General features: G+C 39.2%; 1 protein-coding gene across 4 annotated transcripts; it reads left to right on the top strand.

The window, feature by feature from the left end:
- Positions 1–1,018: 1,018 nt before the first annotated feature.
- On the top strand, positions 1,019–18,249 carry LOC311289461 (uncharacterized protein). Of its 4 annotated transcripts, XM_084407496.1 has the most exons (4): positions 1,081–1,106; positions 4,999–5,126; positions 7,081–7,366; positions 15,206–18,249. In XM_084407496.1, the coding sequence occupies exons 3-4, from the start codon at positions 7,144–7,146 to the stop codon at positions 15,910–15,912; spliced, it is 930 nt and encodes a 309-aa protein (XP_084263622.1). In that variant the 5' UTR covers positions 1,081–1,106; positions 4,999–5,126; positions 7,081–7,143; the 3' UTR covers positions 15,913–18,249. The 4 variants fall into 4 exon arrangements, with proteins under 4 accessions (XP_084263620.1, XP_084263622.1, XP_084263623.1 ...); XM_084407494.1 differs by lacking the exon at positions 4,999–5,126 and having other exon boundaries at positions 1,019–1,106; XM_084407497.1 differs by lacking the exon at positions 1,081–1,106 and having other exon boundaries at positions 4,909–5,126.
- The last annotated feature ends 3,137 nt before the right edge of the window (positions 18,250–21,386 follow it).

The raw sequence follows: 21,386 nt of genomic DNA, 5'->3' as shown, positions 1-21,386 counted from the left end.
CAATACATAATTGCTTCATACACAAAAAGGAATATTGATCATAAAAAAATAAAAGTGCATACCCAAAACACACTAGCCTACATGTTTTATAGCTGCAGATACTAGTAAATACTTTTACTTTTTTATTTTTTTGCAGGTTTTTTTTATCCGTTTCACACTTTAGAAACGCTCCCTAACTTTTCAAGCCGAATGTCAAACGAACGTCCAATATAAAACCAACTTTACCGCGGTAGTATTTAACTGTTCGAGAGGGAAATGGCCTGTGGGAAGAAACTGAACTGTGCCTAGATGTTCAATGCAGTGGTTCTCAAACTGGGGGTATGTGAGGTGACAGAAGGGGCGAAAGGAAAAACGAAAGGTATTAATATTAAGTGATGTTCATTTTAAACACGGTTATTGTCAGTATTTTTTGCAACAAAATAGTAAACCACAAAACGAAAGCCACAGCAGAACTGCAGCACACAGCAGTGTTTGTTTGCAGTTGTACAGCTATGGTTGTGTAGCTGTTTTTTTCTGATCAGTCCGTATTTAGTGAATGAATGGATACACATAGAGTTCTCCTCATTTGTAAGTCGCTTTGGATAAAAGCGTCTGTTAAATGATTAAATGTAAATGAAATAACAACTGATTAGTCCTATGGCTTTATCTGCTGTACAATCATCGACTGCAGCAAGGCCAATTTAAGTTTTATTTTTATACAAATATTTCATCAAATTCATTTCTAATAACTTTACAAAACATTTAAGGTCTTTGTAACAATATTTTATTTATGGCAATAATTACTTCCGACTTGATGACAACACACTGCCAAGTGTCTGCTTTCAAATGAGACCATACTTATGCTTGTAGTGCAAAGGCTTCATGAACTGTTAATATATGTTAACTGTTAACTAACTTCTATATATGTTTCAATATTGGCACATGCATGATCTTGAATATTTAAATTTAAATATTTAAAATCACCCAATTCCTAATATATATATATATATATATATAGTGATTGTAGACAGCAGAGTGTGGGAGAGGGACTTTTATTTTGGTGTAGGTCTATGACGTCATACGGCTGCGCCGCACTCCTGCATCTGTCAAGATTCGGCTGAAGAAAGGTTTGTGTTTTTAAGCATTTTACTGTTTAAATCGATGCAAACCTTTCAGGCATTTTTTAGTACTGTGCTCAGAATATCGATACATCGTCATGAACTCCTGCCGATGCGCGTATCGATACCGTTGTGCTTATGTAGCCAATTCAGGCTTCAGGAATTTCGGCGCGGGTATTGCGCATAATTTTAATCATTCCTGCACTTTAGCATGTAGATTGTATGAGTAAATTAATCCACACAGACTATAAAATCAGATCAGTCATTTTAAAACTTTCTGCGAGACGCAGTTTCACAAAGAGCGTGAAGCCTTGTTTAAACTTTCGCCTGCGCGCGCACCTCCCCAAACGGACGAGGCGCTTATACTCGACGCGCTCACAAACAGCTCGCGAGTAACAAAAGTTATTTTTCGCGGATTATATCACTTTAACAAACAAAAACACGCAAAATGATGTCAAACATTTCGGTCCTGTTGAGTATCCTCTAAACACAGTCGGTTTTGTCTTCAGCATAAAACGCATGATGGGACAGTATAATGAAATCAGGATCCGTGCACTAGCTCTTAAAGGGACAGCAGCCATATGTGTCTGTCATTAATATTATTGTCAAAACAACAAAAGAGAGTTTTAATTTTAAGGAATCTGGATTAATATGCTATGTATTTAATTTAGTCAGTACTAAAATACTACCCTGTGTTATTTTTGATAACACAGTTATCACACAGTTTGATCTGTGTTATTAGATTAGATTGAATCTAATCTAATCTAATCTAATTTACATTTGATTACTTTATTTCTGAATACTGTCCTAGACCTAAGCAAAAACTTTTCTCTTTATTAGTAGGCTATCTTTATTCTATTGTATTTATTTGCGCTACTTTTTACAATTTAATTCAAAGATTGAAATCAATCTCAAAAGATTACAAATACATTAATGCACTTCATATGTCAGGATTTACGCCCATACAGTGTTGTCGAGCTTCACGAGCGTGAGCCACGCTACACGATAGGCTACCAACACGTCAGTTTTTAACAGAAACGGCTATAGATAGATTTACGATGACGTCACATTTCTCCCGCAACTCCATACGGCGCCATCTTGTGTGTCAAGTGGGTCAAGCGTTTGCATTACCCCTGGTTCACACAGGACGCCGAAGCGACGCGGAACGGAAAATCACGCGCGGTCCGGCGCCTGCCTGTTCACACTAGACGCGTATTCTCCGCGGTGGTCTACAAGTGCTTCTGCTCAGTTGTTGTTTATTCAGAGCTATTTTTTTACATCATGGGTAAGTAAATAACCTCATAAAATGAATACACCATGTTTCTGTAACCAAGAAGTTTGTACACTTCTTGTATTAATACTTTTTGTTAATACTCGCGGTATTTTAATTTGAAAATTGCTTATATTTTGACAATTGACCGGATGTCTCGTGTTTCTTGGTGTGACTTCCTGCCGGAATGGACGCGGATCACTCGCGGCTCGCGAAAAAAATAGACCAGACGCCGAAACTGGCGCTTCACGGCGCGGCGCACCGCGTCTGGTGTGAACGACACCATAGGTTAACATGGGCGCCGAAAGGAAGCGGCCTCCGTTCCGCGACGGTTCGGCGTCGCTTCGGCGTCCGGTGTGAATGGGCCGTTACGGAGCAAGATAATATCCTGAATCGGCATTATTCTGAACATGAAAATCATACGATTATTCTCCGTTTGGCTGGAGTCAATGTTCAGTGCAGCTCTTGTGAACATTTAGAGGGTTTGTGCTCTGGAGATACGTACTTTATCTAATCATTTCCAAGATGGGCAAGCTAAATGCGCTAGCTCTCATCGGCTGTCAAATCGCTGTCTTGACACTGAGTCTAAATGTACCGTATAATAAGGGCTGTGCAGATATCAGCCGCCTGGCTACAGCAATGTGAACCGTCAATGCAGGGCTCCAGACTAACTTTTCCACGAGGGAGAGAGAGCAAGACAGCGCTTAGTTTGGAGACGGTGAAGTCTTGTTTACACTTTCGCCTGGCTCCGAAGAGAGAGGGAGTGCGCGCGCGCGACCGGCTCTCTCTCCCTCTGCTCGTTCTTTCAGTTAAACATGCGCCCAGTTCATCTACATTACTCACCGATCAAATAAGACTTTGGCGGGCGCTAAAACAAGTTCAATGCAGGAGAATTCATGCGTGAATTTAACTGAGTAGTACATGACCATGCACTCGCACAAATGCGTCCACATAAAATTTTAACTCGCACATTCTAACAAAATAATTGTATGGTTCCAGAGACTTTCTTCCTCTTAATTCGTCAAAAGTGTACGCACTAACGGTGTGGATGAGATACTTGGCAATGTCCATTTCCTGAATATCGGGGTACGCCGCAGGATTAGCCTACATAACCAGTCCTCTTTCGACATTGTGTAAGGATCCTTTCCATCGATATAACTCAATTTCGCATCATATCTTTTTTTTTAATTTTTTTTTTTTATTGCAAGTTAAAACATTGTAGCTTATACAAGGTAAAAGATCAATGTCATATATACACATACAGAAGAGAGAGGAACATACATAACACCCAAAAAAAAAGGAGAGAAAGAAAAGAAAAGAAAACAACTAAATATAAATATCAATATAGTGAAGTATGCAGGTACATTGGTAAGTTTAAGCAATGAGATATTTTAGTGATACAGATAGAGGCAATTTTAAGAGATCATAATAATTGTGACAGAGTTTGTAGTAAAAGTAGTATTCATACTACTATTAATAATAATAATAATAATAATAATAATTAGAAGAAAAATAATAATAGTAGTAGCAATAGTAGTGGTAGTAATGGTAACACTCATATTCATGATAATAATAGTAGGGGTAGTAGTAGTGGCAGTACTGTAATTACAATAATAATACTAATACCATATTTTAGGCCATTCAATACAATCATTGTAGATACACATTATTCTCTAGGCCTGGGGACCACTCTACTACTGCCAGTGAGCACGAACAACAGACCCCCCCCAACAAAGACACCTCCCTCAGATTCACCGATCCACCTGGCCCCTCCCACCACCACCATCAGTGACACCCAACCCCAGCAGTTAAGCTTCTATGTTTCGCTGAGTCTTCCTCTGCAGAATATGCTATGGCACCATTACAGGCACCTCCAGACCCGGCTCACCTAGTCTGGTTGTGACCTGACAGGACCAAAGTCCCAATTATTTATTTATTTTTTTATTTTTTTATTTTTTGGTGATCTATGGCTTGGACCCTAGCGTGTACTGGTTAGCTCCCTAGCCAGAGACACCACATCCAGCCCAGATATCCGTCCAACACATTTATTTTGCATATCAGAAGCCTGGAATTGGGGCAAAGGCGGTAAAAATGAGAGGCCAGTAAATCCATGAACTGAGTTACTAATGAATATGCCGACAGGACGTGCCAGTCATACCCACCGACAGCACCCAGAATAGTCGCCTGACCCAGATTAAAAAAAGAATACAAATGGTTTTATAATATCAATACCAATACCACCATCCCTACCACCATCCCTACTACCACCCCTACCAACAACAATAAATAAATAATAAAAATATGCAGCTTTTACATGTAAAACGAAAAGTATAGCTTATAGAACACAATATAAACCCACACATATATATGTATACACGACTGATGTATTTAATAATACTCAGAGATGATTTATTATAGAAATAATTTGTAATTATGCATATTGCGATTCCTTATTATTAATCCATTTAGTATACCAAAGAATTTCTCATCATATCTTGCCTTGCAAACATCGTCTAATGTGTCCCTGTAAATAACCTTCACCTTGTCGCCAGGTTTGGAGGAATTTGTCATCGTATCTCAACACAAAAGAGTCAAAAATACTTTATATTAACTGGCTTTCTATTAATGCAGCACAGTGAATGAGCCGTGTCTCCCAGTGGCTTACTGACAGCTTTGACACACAACATGGCGGCGCGCCGCAGAGGATAATGGGTAATTCGAGAAACGGAAACCCATCTATTCCCCGGTTGTATGATGAAGTTAAGTGAGACGTTCTGCTGTCACTCTCTTCTGCACAGTGTTTCACTCTTAACACTGAGCATGTCGATTAATTGTTGTTTCTGCATAAAAATCTGAAGATGTAACGTTAATTGTTTAAAATGATTTCAACGTAATGTGAAGAAATGACTTTGTTTGGTGCAGAATTCCAACACTTGACCAAAGACCAAATTGTTAAATAATCAGAAGCAGAGACTTTAGCCATTTTAAGCTTTTTTGTGACAATTTTTTATAAGGGACAATGTGTAGGAATTTTTCCCATCTAGCGGTGAAATTGTATTTAGCATTCAAACGAATATTGCTCTCCAGCGCCTCGCTTTTTCAAATGCGTGTTGCATCTACGGTAGCCTTTATATACCAAAAAGCTGTGACAGGATGTCTTCTACTTAATCCAGTTTTCCTTCGGGTGAACAGGTTTGTTATTTAAAACAAACTGCAACTTGACACAACGAACAAAAGAATGTTACAGTATGAATTACTGACTGTGAAAAACATGAACTATGGTAATTAGTAGTGATGCCTTCTTTATTCGTTATATTTTTTGAAGTACGTGCATTGTTAGATATCATCATCATCATCAGAGCCTTCTCTAACGTTACTTTACTCAGTAGCTGCTATTCATCAAAGAGCCTGTTTAACTTTTAACTATAAATGTTCTACTGTCTATATAATAAAGTTCACAACCAAGCAATGAAAAAAAGCTTGTAATTAAGACCGTAACATTGACTTACCTGTCGAGAAGAAAGCAGGCAACTTCAGCATCTCTTTTGAAAGCTTTCTCCTGCATTAGCTATCCTGACATTAACCCTTGTTTTTGTAATCTCCGGTCACGTTTTCTTTTACGGTCTATGTTGGACTTTTTCGACGACGAGGACTCCTTATCCTGTGACTCAGCATTTGTATGGTCCTCCTCCATTATAAATAACCGTGCAGTGCAGCCTTTTAAACTTGCCGGGGCAGTGACAAGCGCCTCTCACTGCTCTGCTCCTCCGCTTCTGCTGGCTTCAGTCACGTGACGCTGGTTCTGAACGAGAACGCGTTGTGGAAACGCGTTGGCCTAGTACTTTATGTCCCTCTCTGCTATTATAGTTTTTCAAGATGGCGGAACTACATGGAAGCCTCCGTGGACCTACCCGTCCCATGTATATAAAGATAATAAATTCTTCGTTTACGAGGATTAGTCTGATCATTGGCAGAGGTATTTGTACACCATTGAGGACATATTTATGAATAAAAATATTGATTTTAGATAATGAAATACATAAACTACACACTGTCCCTTTAATGACAAAAACGAAATAGTTTTTCAGTGATCACTACTGTTATAACACTGGTTATACAATAAACATATATTACTGTTACTAAACTCTGAAATTCCAAATTGATCCATTTTGTGATACGTATCGTATCGTGACATTGTTGGTGATACACAGCCCTTTTATATGTACAATAGCTTAATTATTAAATTTAACATTGTAATTTGTAGCTGTCAGCTCTCTAATCACTCTCACAGTACTTGACATTCACCGATCGGCCTGTGCAGCATATGATCAAAGCCATTAGATGACTAATATAAGATAATATAAGGTTTGGAATGACATTAGGGCGAGGAATATAATATAAGACCATCTCTGTTATGATAAGAGAAACTCAACCGACTCTTGAGTTGAATCAGTTGTTTCGCAAAATGAATCAGTGATTCGAATCACCGCATGTTGCCGTCACCAGCTGCTCAGTGTAAATGAACAGTGTAAATGAACGAGATACAAACTAACTAAAAACATTTTTTATTAAAGTGTAATATTAATTATAGGCCTAATCTTTTAAGTCCATTAATTCTCACTCTGACTGACCAGTGAACTAGATCTGATTGAGACTCACTCAGAGATTTAGTGATTTATTTTTCTTTCTGTTAACTTTTCTCATCTTAAACAGGACAAACACAAAGAAAAACTCCTGGTGAAGCGACTGAGATCCACGTGACGCACTATTATAAAGATGGCATTTATTAAAGAGGAGAGTGAAGACATGAGGATTGAAGAAACATTCAGTGTGAAACATGAAGAAACATTTATTAAAGAGGAAATTGAAGACATAAAGATGGTGTTTGTTAAAGAGGAGAGTGAAGACATAAAGATTGTGTTTATTAAAGAAGAGAATGAAGACGTGAAGATTGAAGAAACATTGACTGCGAAACAAGAAGAAACTGAGGAACAAACAGGTTAGTTTCATTCTCAAAGCTGAACTCTGTCATTTGATCCCTATTAAAGGGGTCATATAATGCCATTTTTGTACAAGCTAATATGATTCTTTAGGGTCTAAATTAAAAGTTTGTAATATACTTTAATTAAAAATTCTCATTAGTCTTGTAAGAAAACACTCATTTTACCTGGTCAAAAACAGCTCTGTTTTCAGCACGTCGTTTAAGTGCATGTGTCTTTAAATGATAATGAGCTTTGCTCACCCCGCCCCTCTGTTCTGTGCGTACACCGTTTGTAATAATAACACAATAACCATAACGCGTTGTTCATTATAAACGTGGGATTATGAATTCTATTGAGAACATCGTAAATAGAAAACATGCCGTAATGTACCGAGTGTAAACAGCCGCATTCATCGTGAAGCGTGCAGCAAGCGATTTGCAAAGATTAATATAAATATTAATATAAAGGTTAATAAAACGTTACACTCACTTCAGTTCTTCTGGAGGTGCAGCAGGAACACGAATAGTTGGTACCGATCCTTTTTTCAGGAGCAGCTTCTTAGCAAAAACAGCTTTATAACGTTACTGACCCTCGTTTGTAAAGCAGTCTGGTGTGTGAAATGATTCGCGCAAACATGAAAGCATTGCTGTTGATCGTGGGGAATATTCCCTTTGAAAACAAAACTCAGCCACTGCGTCTTCAGCGGTTCGGATTTAGGAACATCAAAATGACTGCTGTGTTCCTTATTACACCCAAGAACATCCAGTGTATCAACAATGACCGCGCGGACTATGACTGACAGCTCGCTCACGAGCGAGGGCAGGTCTGTGTTGAAACGCTGCTGTCAATCAACAATCGTGTGAGGGGCGTTCGGCCGTGTGACGTCACGCGGTCGAACGGCTTGATTCAGGAGAGGGGGAAACATATAAGAAGATTTAAAAAAAAACACTGGATGGATTTTTATCATTATATGATGGTTGTGTACAGGCACTGCCAACACACATTTCAGTACAATCAACTTGTAAAAGTGCATGTACCATTATATGACCTCTTTAAAATGTCCAGCTCTACAGAACTGAATGATATTGTTGATTGTATTATTATTATTATCATGAAAATCTGACTTTTCTGTCCCTGTTGCATCTACCAACCCATAAAACGTAAAAAGTGAAACCCCCTAGTGCTGTAATCTGCTGTAAAAAAGAAAAAATAAACAATTAATTTACTAAATTTAATTAGAACAGAATATACCTTTCTAATAAATAAAAATACAAAACGAAATAAATCAGAATCAAGTCACAAGATGAGGAGCAAATGTGTGCAAAATGTCTAAAGTGCAGGGGAACATATATTCAAAACACAAGCCACAAATAGTTAGATTAGATAACCCTGACAGATCAATAAATAAAATAATAATAGAGAAATTATTAAAATAACGATAGTAGCCAGAATTTTCAACTTTGTCTTTTTAACTGCAAAACCAATAAAAATCAGTCTTTTTAGCTAAAAAAGAGCTTTAGCTTTGTCTTTTTAACTGCAACAAAAATCTGTCTTTTTAGCTAAAAATGTTCACAGCATCCAAAAATCTAATTCAGAAACGGCTGAAAAGTTTTAAAATCACTTGTACCCTACCTGATCGAGAGAACAAATCCAGTCTTTCACTCTGTCTGTGTCCGTTGGAGTCTTTTTAAATTGTGCGCGCGGATAAAATACATTCTAAAACACTTAACGTGAAAAATGTTTAATGACTTAATCTCCTAAAATAGTTAAATTAAAATATGAAAACTCTTTACTATAGGAGGAACGCATTGCGTTCATATTCTGGGTTCATCTGCTTATCTGCACATAGTATGGTTTCTTAATAAAGTGTGTACTGTGTACATGCACTAAGCCACGTTAAAGTGCCTTTTAAGCGTTTTAAAAGCTTTTTTCACGTTAAGCATTTTAGAATGTCCCGTGGAAAACCAACTTGTTAACGTTGGCCGGCAGAAGTGCGATCATGGTTTTCCTGATGTTAAATCCAGCCTTGGAGAATATCCTTTCTGATGGTGTACATCCACACTTTAGATTTTCTTATCCCAGATTTGTAGAAGATTGAAATCCTTGCCGCCAAGACGCTCCTCTGTCGGTCACGGATTGAAAGTGAAACTTAAATCTGTCACGGGGTGTTTGGATTTATTCACACACATTAAAAAATATTTATTAAAAGCTTCTTTCTTTGCACATTTTTATATACAGCATTATCATAATAGGCTGAATATTAACGTATTGACAGAAAACCGGTAGTTCTATGTGAAATCAGACATTGTGCGCCCTCATATAGCCAAAGTGGCATGATCCTCGTTTCATATAACACCTCTGCGAAGATTCGATCGTGAGATCGGTAGTCGAATCAGGCTCCTCCTATCGAAGCATCAAATCTTCGACTATTCGGGGTCACCCCTAGAAACATTTATTAAAATTAAGATACAATTTGTACAAAATGAAATTCGCTTTATAGAAAGGCTTTCTACAAAGCAAAACTTAATGAAGTGGTAAAAATCATGTCTGACGATTTATTGCAAATGTTTATTGCTAACGTTTATTATTGCAAATGTTTTTCATTTGTTTAATAAATCTCATAATGATTAGTAATGATATAATGATAGTCATAGCTTTTATTTCTCAAATGATTGGCGGTCGGTCAGGGGGTACTTGGCAAATAATCAAAAAAAGTGGAGTATCCCTTTAACATCCAGCGTGGTCTGGGGGATGCTACCATCATTGCGGGCGGGTGAGCCTGCAGTTATAAAATTGATTATTACACTAAAACATTGAAATATGCCAATTCTGATATCGAGGGCTTGGAGCCAGAGGGGCATAAGTGGCATTTTGGGCGAATATGAGTTATTGATATCAAAATAAAGGTCTCGATGAGCTCTATCCAATGGTGCCAAATAGACCTATCATATTAGGGATGTTAACCGATGACCGTTTGACCGATGGTTGACCATATCAACGTTAACCGATCAACGTTAACCGATCAAAGTTGTCGGTAGTCGGTAAAAAAAAAAAAAAAGTGATCTCTATTGATTATAGACAGTGGACTAGTACATTTCAGTGGTAACAGATAAGGTGGTGATGATGATCATCATCTTTCTTTATTATTGTTAGCACTACCTCAAACTAAAGCCTCTTCGGGGCTGTCATTTTCTTAAATGAGCCGCGGCAATGTTTCAAATGAGCTTCTAACGCTAAACAAACGCCTTTATTTTCAACGCGATCACCTTGTACCCAAACCATTTCGAAACTAAGGAGCCATTTCTCCTCTGATTACATAAAAGCTCCTCGGCGCCGTGTTTGCGGGACTCATGCCGACCTGCCAACATGTAGGCCTACGCATTTTGCGTAGCGGGCACGCATTTTGACCTCAAGGTACGCTGGTACGATTTGTCACTCTAAACTACGCAAAAACCTGGTGACGCCTCTGTGCACACGCAGTCCTCAAATCAAGCAACAGCAAAAGAAGAAGAGTTCGACCAATCATAGCGCTGGGTTCATTCCGCAAATAGCAAGCGGGGATGATTGACAGATGCGTGAGGCCTATCATTCATCAAACAGACTGAAAATCGCCAGCAATAAAGAATCCCGCTCGATCCCTCTTCCACTCGCATGGCCCGCTGTCTGACTAATGTAATCGAGGACAGTAGGCCTACAGTAGCCTAGTCACGGTACTTCTGACTCCTGAAGGTAAACGGGCTGGGGTGGATGTGGAAAGTTGAAATATTGTATTGAGTTAACTTGAAATGGATTCGATTTATCACACGGGAGTGATCGCATGGATTATTTTTAAATACTCCGTCATCATTCGGCCATGCAAATTATAAAATGCTCAAGTAATGGTGAATAATAAATCTAAAATAAAATTGAAATCGCTATGTCTTAGTGATTATGAATGTGCAGTGATTTGTGGATGACTGGTAAGTGTGAATCTGGAGAAACAGGCGTTTATTTATTCTCAGTGTTGAGATACGATGCCTGCATGTGTTACGTTATTGTGTTAATAATAACTAAAGTACCTAATTATGTTACATATTTATTTTGTATGAAAACTAGCTCGTTAACTTTAGTTACTTATGGATAAAAAAAAAAAAGTACCGTTGTAACTTACCAGTGCTGCACGAGCTCTCTCTCTCATAAACACGGACTCGTGCACACACAAAGAGAAGATATTTATAAAATGAAAACTGATGGGCTAAGCTAACATTTTATTCTTGCTTGTGGTTTTTCTGTCAAAATGTCAAAGCATTTTGTATTATCCATTCGTGTTTGTAAAATTTGTTAAATGGCGGACGCTTTACTTTTAACAGCCCTCATTATATGTCGGATTTATCTTATTAGAAATTATACTTGATTCGGTTTGCTATTGGTCATGTGACAGGACTCCTGTCTATTCATTGTCAACAGTTTTCTATAAATATGTTTGTATTGGCTAACATTTATTCAGCTATGCGTTTATAATGTGCAATGTTCAAATGCAAAGCACGTCACAAATAGAACCTCTTTCCCTGTGGGATTTAGTATCATATGTGGATATTGGAAAAATAAATGAAGTAACCAATTTAAAATAAATCAAATGTACACACCGGTTTTAGTTCTTTTTTTTCTAGGGGTTTCTTATTTTTAGACTAGTTGACCAGCACACATTATATAGTAGAGGTCCTGGGTAAGATTTGTATGCACTTCATTTAGCGGAGAATATCTCAACTGTTATAGACTAATATGACCCCATTGAACAACGTGGGATGTGTGCCAAAATCTCTACCCGGGACGAAAGTGTGTGTGTGTGTGTGTGTGTGTGTGTGTGTGTGTGTGGGGGGGGTGGGGTGGGGTGGGGTGGGGTGGGGTGGGGGGGTGTCCTGTTTTGTGCTGTATTGAACGGAAAATTATAAATACAATTGTATACAAACAAGGGACTTTTTTAAAGGAGTCATAATGTTGTGTTACCTTGGATACCCAAATGCTCTATTATAGTATTTTAGGCACTTCTAAAAAAGAAAAGTGGAAAAAAAATCAACACAGAGCCCCTCAGACCCTTATTTCTAAAGGCATTATTGTCTCGCGAGATCTGATGCGATGTTTTGGCTGTCGTGGACGGTCATTATAATAATGCAAATGAGGGGCGCGTTGATTGGTTGCAGGAATGTATTTTACTACTTCCAAGCGGTACAAAAACATAGACAAAATACTGCAATAGCTCAATAAATGTGACGGTACTTATTGTTAGTGAAATTGTAATCACAACCAAAGAAAAAAGAAAAAATACACCATTGCCATATACATTCTTACAGAAGCCCCACTAACTGAAAGCTATTTTCGATATTTTAGGTCAATACTGCCATTGCCCAAAATAATATCTGCAGTTATATGCTCATGGACGTGAGTTGCAAAAACCATAAACAGCTCAGGTAAACCTCTGAGAAATGACGGCTGCTCTGCACACACACGCAAAGGTCTCTCGACTCTCGCTCCCTCTCTCTGCCGCGCGCGCTACGTATGCGCGCTCATGCTCGCTCGCGATTCCGGGAGATTTAAACTAATTTGCGGGCATTAGGGAGCCGGTATCAATACGCGGGAGACTCCCGGAACTTCCGGAAGACTTGGGATGTCTGTGTTTTGAAAATCGCTGTCCGTGGGTCACTTAGATATATTTAAATACGTCCACACCGCAGATATGTAATGTTGCTTCAGACAAGCACGTGCAGGTCGCGGTGTCTGCTGTTTGCGTCATCACAACATTTCGGCCGTATTGTTTCGGTGATAAAAGTCTTTCGGCCGAAAACCGAAAATGCACTTTTGGGCCATTTTCGGCCGAAAATCTTCGGTGGCCGAATATTTTCGGTGCATCCCTAGTGGTATATTGTTTTCATACTTGCATTTAAACAGTTTTAGCCACTGAGCATGGACTCCTGTACCGTCACTACTGTAGCTGCTAGTGTAAAACAAAGTCGAAAGATGTGGCTAGCATTCGTAGAGTCCATTCCCCGTGTTTACCTCGAAGGTAACGTTACATACAATAGCCGCATTAGCTGTTAGCTGCTATTTGTTAACCACAGTAGAGCAATAAAAACACAGTCTTACCTTTTCAATTCCTGGCAAGTCCCTGATGGTTGGGATGGCACCTTTTCCCAAACGGAGCTTCGAGGCCAAGTTCGCCTGATATTGCCCCAAATTTGTAAAAGATTCCGGTGTAAAATGTTTAGCACACACACCTAACGATACGCCACTTGAAAGAGTTGTTGGGACAGCGTCATTAAAAATGAATTTCCTCCACTGTTCCCTGATAGTTTCGTCCGTTTTTGGTAGATAAAACACATTTGCATGTTGTTTGTGGCAGTCACCCACAGAGCATCTCAGGTGTGCACTCGATTTCTCCATCTTTCTCGAGTCAACTAAACTGAATCTGAGGGGGAGAGGGGCGGGCTTCCCGCGGCATAGGTTTGCGGTGTCCATATTTGGTATATCCTCCCCCGTCTTGACGTCAAGAAGGGGAAGAAATCAAAATCTCGTTTTTTCGTGCGCGTGCACGTGGCCTATTTTACAAACCCCGAGGTAAACAAACGCTTCACTTTTAAATATCGGCTTCCCGGCCAGTGTACAATCATTATGCAATCATAACATACATTGATTCTCGTGGAAAAGTGAAATTTCTACATTATGACTCCTTTAAAAGAAAGAAAACAAGCATTTGATTAATATACAGACATTTTATATCCAACCTTGCTATTATCATTGGAATGTTAACTTAAAGTGAGAAATACAAAACATATTGACAAAACATTCTTTCAGTTTTGATCCTACTTGATCTCAGTGCCGCTTTTGACACTTATCTTCCCAAAAGTGGCTGCCCAGCAAAGTCACCCCATGGTCAGACCGTGCAATGCACAGAGAAATCACAAAACACCCAAGAACTACACCTCAGACTCCACAGGCCTCAGTTAGCATGTTTAATGTTTTAGTACAATTAGAAAAATACTGAACAAGTATGGAATGTTTGGAAGGGTTACCAGGAGAAAGCTTCACTCTAAAAAGAACATGGCAGCACGGCTTAGGTTTGCACAGTTACATCTCAACAAACAAGACTTTTGGAAAATTAGGTCGCATTCACCTAATGCTGACTGTGGCATTATATAAACTGTGGATTATTTTGTATTCAATTCTAAAGACACTACTGGTATTTTAAACAAATACTGTTTTGGATGTTGGTTATTTGTATATCATTGCTTTGTTTTACTCTTGTGGTGTTCTGCGGTGCTCTCTCAATCATCATGAAGAGGCAAAAACAACGCAAGAAGCGCTCAAAATACGAAGGTCGGGCATTATTCAGAGTAGCATAAGCCCGATAAGTGAGGATTTAAAGGGAAAGGGAAGTTTTTTTCTTTTTCTTTTTTTTATGCGGTTAAGTGCTCACGGAAGAGATGGGTTTTCAGCTGTCTTTTGAATGTTGTCAGGGATTCTGCATTCCGGATGAGGGTGGGGAGAGCGTTCCACCAGCATGGAACAGCAGGTTGCCCTCCAGAAGCCTTAGAAGATCAGTCTATAATTAATCAGATCATCTTGGTCAAGCTGTTTTTTATTTGTTTGTTTTCATAAATGGTTTAACAGCCGGCTTGACATTTTTGAGACATGCCCTAAAGCAAGCGAAGAGGTAGCAACAATGAGAAGTCTTCTCAGATTACATGCGAAACCCCTTATAGTAGCTTAGTGGGTATAGGCTCTAGTTGTATGTTGGTTTTGATGCTTTACATTTTTAATTTTTTAATGCGTGTTGTTTTGTGTCATTAAAGTGGGGTTAACTTGTATTTGTCTTTTTTTAGACCTGATGGCACTGAAAGAGGAGACTAAAGTACTCAATGAAATTGAAGAGAAAGATCAATATGAGAATCCTAATGATTTCATAACTGGAGAAAAATCTTTCAGTTGCTCAGAAGCTAAAAAGACTTCCTCACAAAAAAGAGATCAAAAGGCAGGGAGTAGAAGTCCCTTAATCTGCCAACAGTGTGGAAAGAAGATCAGTTGCAAAGGAAACCTTAAAAAACACATGACAGTTCACGCTGGAGAGAAGCCTTTCATATGCCCTGAGTGTGGAAAGGGTTTCAATCAAAAAGGAAGTCTTAAACTCCACATTAGAACTCACACTGGAGAGAAACCCTACACCTGCGAACAATGTGGGAGAAGGTTCAATGAAAAAGGAAACTTTCATAGGCACATGAAAATTTATACATCCACTCAGTGTGGAAAGACAATCTTTCAAGTCAGGGACCTTGAAGTCCACAAGCGGGTTCCCATTAGAGAGAGTCCTTTCACCTGCCATCAGTGTGGAAACAGATTCACTCATAAAGGAAGCCTTAATGTCCACATGAGAATTCACACTGGAGAGAAGCCTTACCCCTGCCAACAGTGTGGAAAGAGTTTTTATCGAAGCGGACACCTTAAACGCCACTTCATGAGAATTCACTCTGGAGAGAAACTGAGAAACCCTACACATGCCCTCAGTACTGTACCTGATAGGCCCCCAACTTAATCAATATGGAATCAAATTGTGTTTCCTTGTCAGAATGCACCAGAATGCTTAATTTACATGTTAAAATCATAAAAAATGTATCATGGGGGATGATGCCCCAGACCCCCCTACAACAAATTACTTTGTAAACATGTCACCTTTTTCACCACTTGTGAGTTTGCAGGTCTGTGTATAGAATCACACGAAGACACAGGAGATAAACAAAATAGTCTTTAATAGTATATACAATGCGTAAGCACACAGGAGATAACTGGAATAGCATAACAACCACAAAGCATTAAAAAAACTGGACAAATAACTGAACTAAGTGGAGGAGTGTAAATACAGAGTATGGGTACGTTTACATGACAACGATGTACAAAAAAAAAAAAGTTTTTTTTTTTTTTTACAGATGACAATGTTATTAAAACAATCCCCGTTCACACTGATCTGCGAAAATGACTAAAATGCTGTATTATGCATAGTTATCAATGTCAGTTAATATTGATATATACCATTAATTCTGAAGAATGAATTGGGCTTTTCTATACGGCAGTTCACGGTGACATACACATTCTTCTACAGAGCAGGCTTGTGCCAAACTATAGTATAACTATAGTATAATCAGACTAAACACGTAATGCGCATGTGCACGTTGTCACAGTTTTCAAAGATTTGCATTTTGGTTGTTTACACAGAGACGATAATGGTTAATATTGAAAGTAGGACAATTACATTTTTCAAACAACACAAAAAACCATGAAAAACAAGAATTCAGCTTTATTTTTCATTTTTCAAAGCACGTTCAGAGCTTTTCAGAGATATGACAACAACTTCTCCTTGGTCTTTAAAAATGACTGACATTAAAGGGATAGTTCACCCATAAATGAAAATTAGCCCATGATTTACTCAACCTGAAGCCATCCTAGGTGTATATGACATTCTTCTTTCAGGTGGATACAATCGGAGTTATATTAAAAATGTCCTGGCTTTATAAAGGAGTGAATGGCTGTATGTCTTTGAAAGTCCATCAAAGTGCATATTCATATTCATGATTAAAGTGCTCAACAGGCTCAGCCAATAGTATCCAGTTGCAGACCTGCAGCCACTCTCAGAACCCCAGCCACAGAACAGGAAGTGAGGGGCGGAGCTTACGTTCTAAACCGAGTAGCGCCACCCAGTGGCGGAGGCAGAAAGTAGATGATGGGTGCAACCTCTAAAAGTGTGGGTGGGCCGGAATAATTTGCATCATCCATTGATTTTTAACTGACTTAATAGAGCATCACAGTCCCGCCCACAGCAGGTGCCGGAAGTAAAAATTCAATACAATTTCTCCATTGACAGTTGGGATATAAGCCATAAAAACGTAACCATACATGGTAGACTTAAAACCAGCTACGGCTGTACTAAGCGATTGTATATGCTCATATAACCGCCAAAAGTTCATGGGGCACTAACCTTGTTTTGGGATAAATGCCTTTTATTCGCGATGTCTTGGAGAAGTACTTCATTACCCACAATCCTGAACAATCCCACAGTGATGCATCTGATTGGTGGAGCTCGTGTAACTGTCTGGTTAAACCCCGCGAAAGTCCGTAAAGACTGAAGATCATTAAAAAATAAAAAAACCTGTGTTGCGTTTTTTGCACGGTAGATTTATCAGTGCAATCATGATCTCCTTGGCTGCCATGATGGCTTTTTTCAAGGAGGAAAACAAAAGTGTTAAAAGGGGTGAAAACCACTTCAAATCGGGTCATGTAGTTGAGTGTAGCGTGTCCGAGGGTCAGCTTGTGGGTTTTGTAAGGGCCAGCATGAGACCTACAAAGTTGTGGTGAGTTTTGCAGGGAGATGGCAACGTTAGTTAGCATTATCGTTCACTTTAGCTAGGCTACTGTAGCCTCCATATGGTATGAGTCATATCAAGCATTTTATGATGCCACTGTCAAAACAATATTTAGCTTAGGCATACCGCTTCATGCATTTACTGAACATTTGTGTAATAATTCATGGCAAGTTAATAAACTGAATATGATGCACTTTCTGGTTTGCTGACCATCACTTTTTAATTTTCACTTGTTGTTATTAAGAAAATACATTAAATGTTATTAAAATTAAGGATGAACTATAACTTCATGAATAAAATGAGCATGGACCACAAGTGGGAAATTGTTGAGGCATTTGTCAGCAACCTGCCCGTGGGCCGCTGAAACTGATGAGCAGAACGCCGCGGACCGCCAAAACTATTAAACCTCGCAGGCTGTTGGTCTAAGAGCGTGACCCGGCTACCAGCAGTTTCATAAACACGTCCACACACAATACAAGATGCTAGACATTACAAATAATTGTAAAGTAGGCTAGAATGCATGCTACATGTTTTGGAACCTTTGACCATTTATGGGTGCGAGTAATAAAAAAGTTATCAAAAATAAAGACGAAAAACCAATTTATTGTTACCATGTCCAAACAGACGCGTTTCGGGCTAAGCCATCATCAGTGTGTAGCAGAGTGTCCCTGTGTCATAAAGGGCTTTGAAATAAACACACAAACTACACACTGAACACACGCTAAACCATCTCATTAAAATAATTGTAATTTTCTTTCTTTCTTTTTTTTATTTAGTTTGAAGTTTATTTTGGATGAATTTTACTAATTGTCTTTGTCAGGATAAAACCAATTACTCTCATTGTCAGTTAAGGTCGAGTGCTTGTTTTTAGATTGGCAGTGGTACTGATGGCTACAGCAGATGGCATGAAATTATACATTATACAATCATCTGACATTCACCAACTAACACAAACAGAAATATCTCTACACCTTTCAGCTGTGACAATATTCTAACATGAGATTAAATCAATGAATAAATAAACAAATGAATATCAGTGTAAAGTGTGTTGCATCATTTCAATTTATTTAGAACCATCACATTGATGCATTAATCATATAAATGAAGTTGTCACAAATTTGTGAAATAAATAGGTGGTTAAGTGTGATTTTGCATTAATAAGCTTCTCTTCAGGTTTCCACTGGTGACTCGGCCGATGCCTCTACCTCTTGTGAATGTCCCCGTGGAGAATATAAATGCAGTCACGCTGCTGCTCTGATGATCTGGGCTGTGCATAACCTGAGCTCCACGGACGTGGAGTGCAGGTGGAAAAAGCCTAGTGGTCCATCAGACACAGTCAAGGCAGTGGAGGAACTTTTCCCTGGATGTAGCTACAAGCCACTGACTCGTTCAGTGACCCCGGAGGACCGTAAGTGGTTGCTGGATCAATTCCAGGGTCGCTTCACGGGGGTTTCCTGGCTGCTCACTCCTGAGCCAGAAACTCAGCAGGGATCTCTTCTTAATCTTTGCAGTCACAGCATTGTAACTGCCAACAAACACCTGGGCAGTGATGCTGTTCTTGCTGCCTTAAGGCCAGGGTTCGAATTACGTGGGAGCCAGTGGGAGCTGAGCTCCCATAGAGAGAGGATGAGCTCCCATGAAAGCAGTAAAATCATACACCTGTGGGGGTCTCTAAAAATCATCAGCACCATTATTTTCAATTACAAATAAAGCACTTTTTCCTTCGGACTACTGTAGCGTGTCTTAAAAGATAGGACAAGATGCCAAACACATGGATCTCAGATTGTCATCACACTACATCCTTATGCTTAAATCAAGTGATCAAAGTGCTCGTTGCCGCTGCGATCAGTGGCGCGGATACTGTGTTTGTTTGTGGCTCGCGCACAGTCTTCACTCGCTTCAATCCGTTGTGGAGACTCCCTATTCGTTCCAGTGAAATTACAAAACAAAATGCACACAAACGTGTCTGTCTCTGCCTGATATACAACCACTGATAAACATAATCGGATTTGATAAAAAGAAAAAAAGATATATATATGAGTACGGATTCGAACCCAGAACCTCTGACACGCTTGGCAAAAGTTCTACCACTGGACCACTTAAGTACACACTTAAACTTGGATCGTCGGATCTATCAATTTACTCACGTGAAAATTCTACAACTCACAACATCTTAGACCTCATCAAACGACAAATTAAACCAAATGTACAATTTAAATTGAATTGTGTTACCAACGCTTTTTTTTTTTATTAAATTTGTATTATATTTACAAATTTTTATATTTTTATAAAATATAAGTCTGCAAGTCTGCTCATAGGCTACTTTTTTTTTTTTTTTTTTTTTTTTTTTTTTTTAAGAGACCCCCACAAAGATGAAATCATAATTCGAACCCTGCTTAAGGCTGTCCTTGGACCAGATAATGGCCATCCAGACAGCAACAGTGGGCCAAAAGGATAACCACCTCTGGCATGCCCTGTGGAAAGGTCGCCTAACAGCCAGCAACTTTGGGAGCGTGCTGTCCGCAGAACGTGCCACCCCTTCCCTCATCAACAGGCTCTGTGGGAACCAGGACCTTTCTGGAGTTTTGGCTGTGCAGTGGGGCATAGTAAATGAAAAAGAGGGTATTGCTGCGTTCGAGGAGGGCACCGGCCTGAAAGTCAGAGGGTCTGGTTTATGGTTGGCTGACTCTGGGATCCTTGGTGCCACCCCTGATGGTCTCGTTGGAGAGACGGGCATTATTGAGGTGAAGTGTCCATACAGATGGAGGGACAGTACCTTTGAGGAAGCAGTGAAAGAGAACAGCTTTTACCTTCACCAGGAAGGTGGCACCTACCACCTGAAAAGGGACCACAGCTACTGGCACCAAGTGCAGGGGCAGCTGCACATTACAGGGAAGACCACATGCCACTTCATCATTTGGACACCTAAGCAGTGCATGATATTGCCAATCTCCCGTGATGACTCCTGGCTGCCTAACTTGGGGATTTTGGAGGCGTTTTACAGAGCTCATATGCTCCCACATATTGAGCAGAACTTGTAAATTGTAAATAGTGTATATAATGTAATAGTTCTTACAATCAGTTCCCCTTTGTTCATCCTTGAGGATTTCTTCACAGTTCTGTTCAAACATTTTTGGGTGGCAAAGGATCAGCGTTCTCGTCGCGCCTCCTGTCAGTACCTGGTTACAGGGAAGCCAATGATCCAGAACATAAGAAATAAAAACAACTAGCCTCTCAGAGTGCAACCCAAAGTCACATACATATAGATAGTCCATTCCTCCGTGTGTGTACGATTCGATTCGATTACGAATCACAGGGTAACGATTATCGATTATTAACGATTTTTTTTTTTTTTGACTTACTTGGTACTTTTAAAGCAAAGTATTTATGATGACCCATAACGAACTTACTTCCAATCTTCCTATATTAATTTTATTAATAAAACAAATGGAAGTGATTTGGCAAGTCAACTGTAAGGTTACATTTGCCAGCATTTGTCCCAACACTGCAAAGAACCAACAGGAAAATAAATGTGTGCCTGTACTAGCAGCGTACTTGTAGTAAATTAATACGAACTTCAGCATATTCGGAATCTCTAGCATTTAATAATAGACTTCTAACCAACATCCTCTTGTTATTTCCAATGAGCAAT

Source organism: Rutilus rutilus (assembly GCF_951802725.1).
Source record: "Rutilus rutilus genome assembly, chromosome: 4".
Taxonomy (NCBI): domain Eukaryota; kingdom Metazoa; phylum Chordata; class Actinopteri; order Cypriniformes; family Leuciscidae; genus Rutilus; species Rutilus rutilus.
This window is presented reverse-complemented; position numbering and strand designations above follow the sequence as displayed.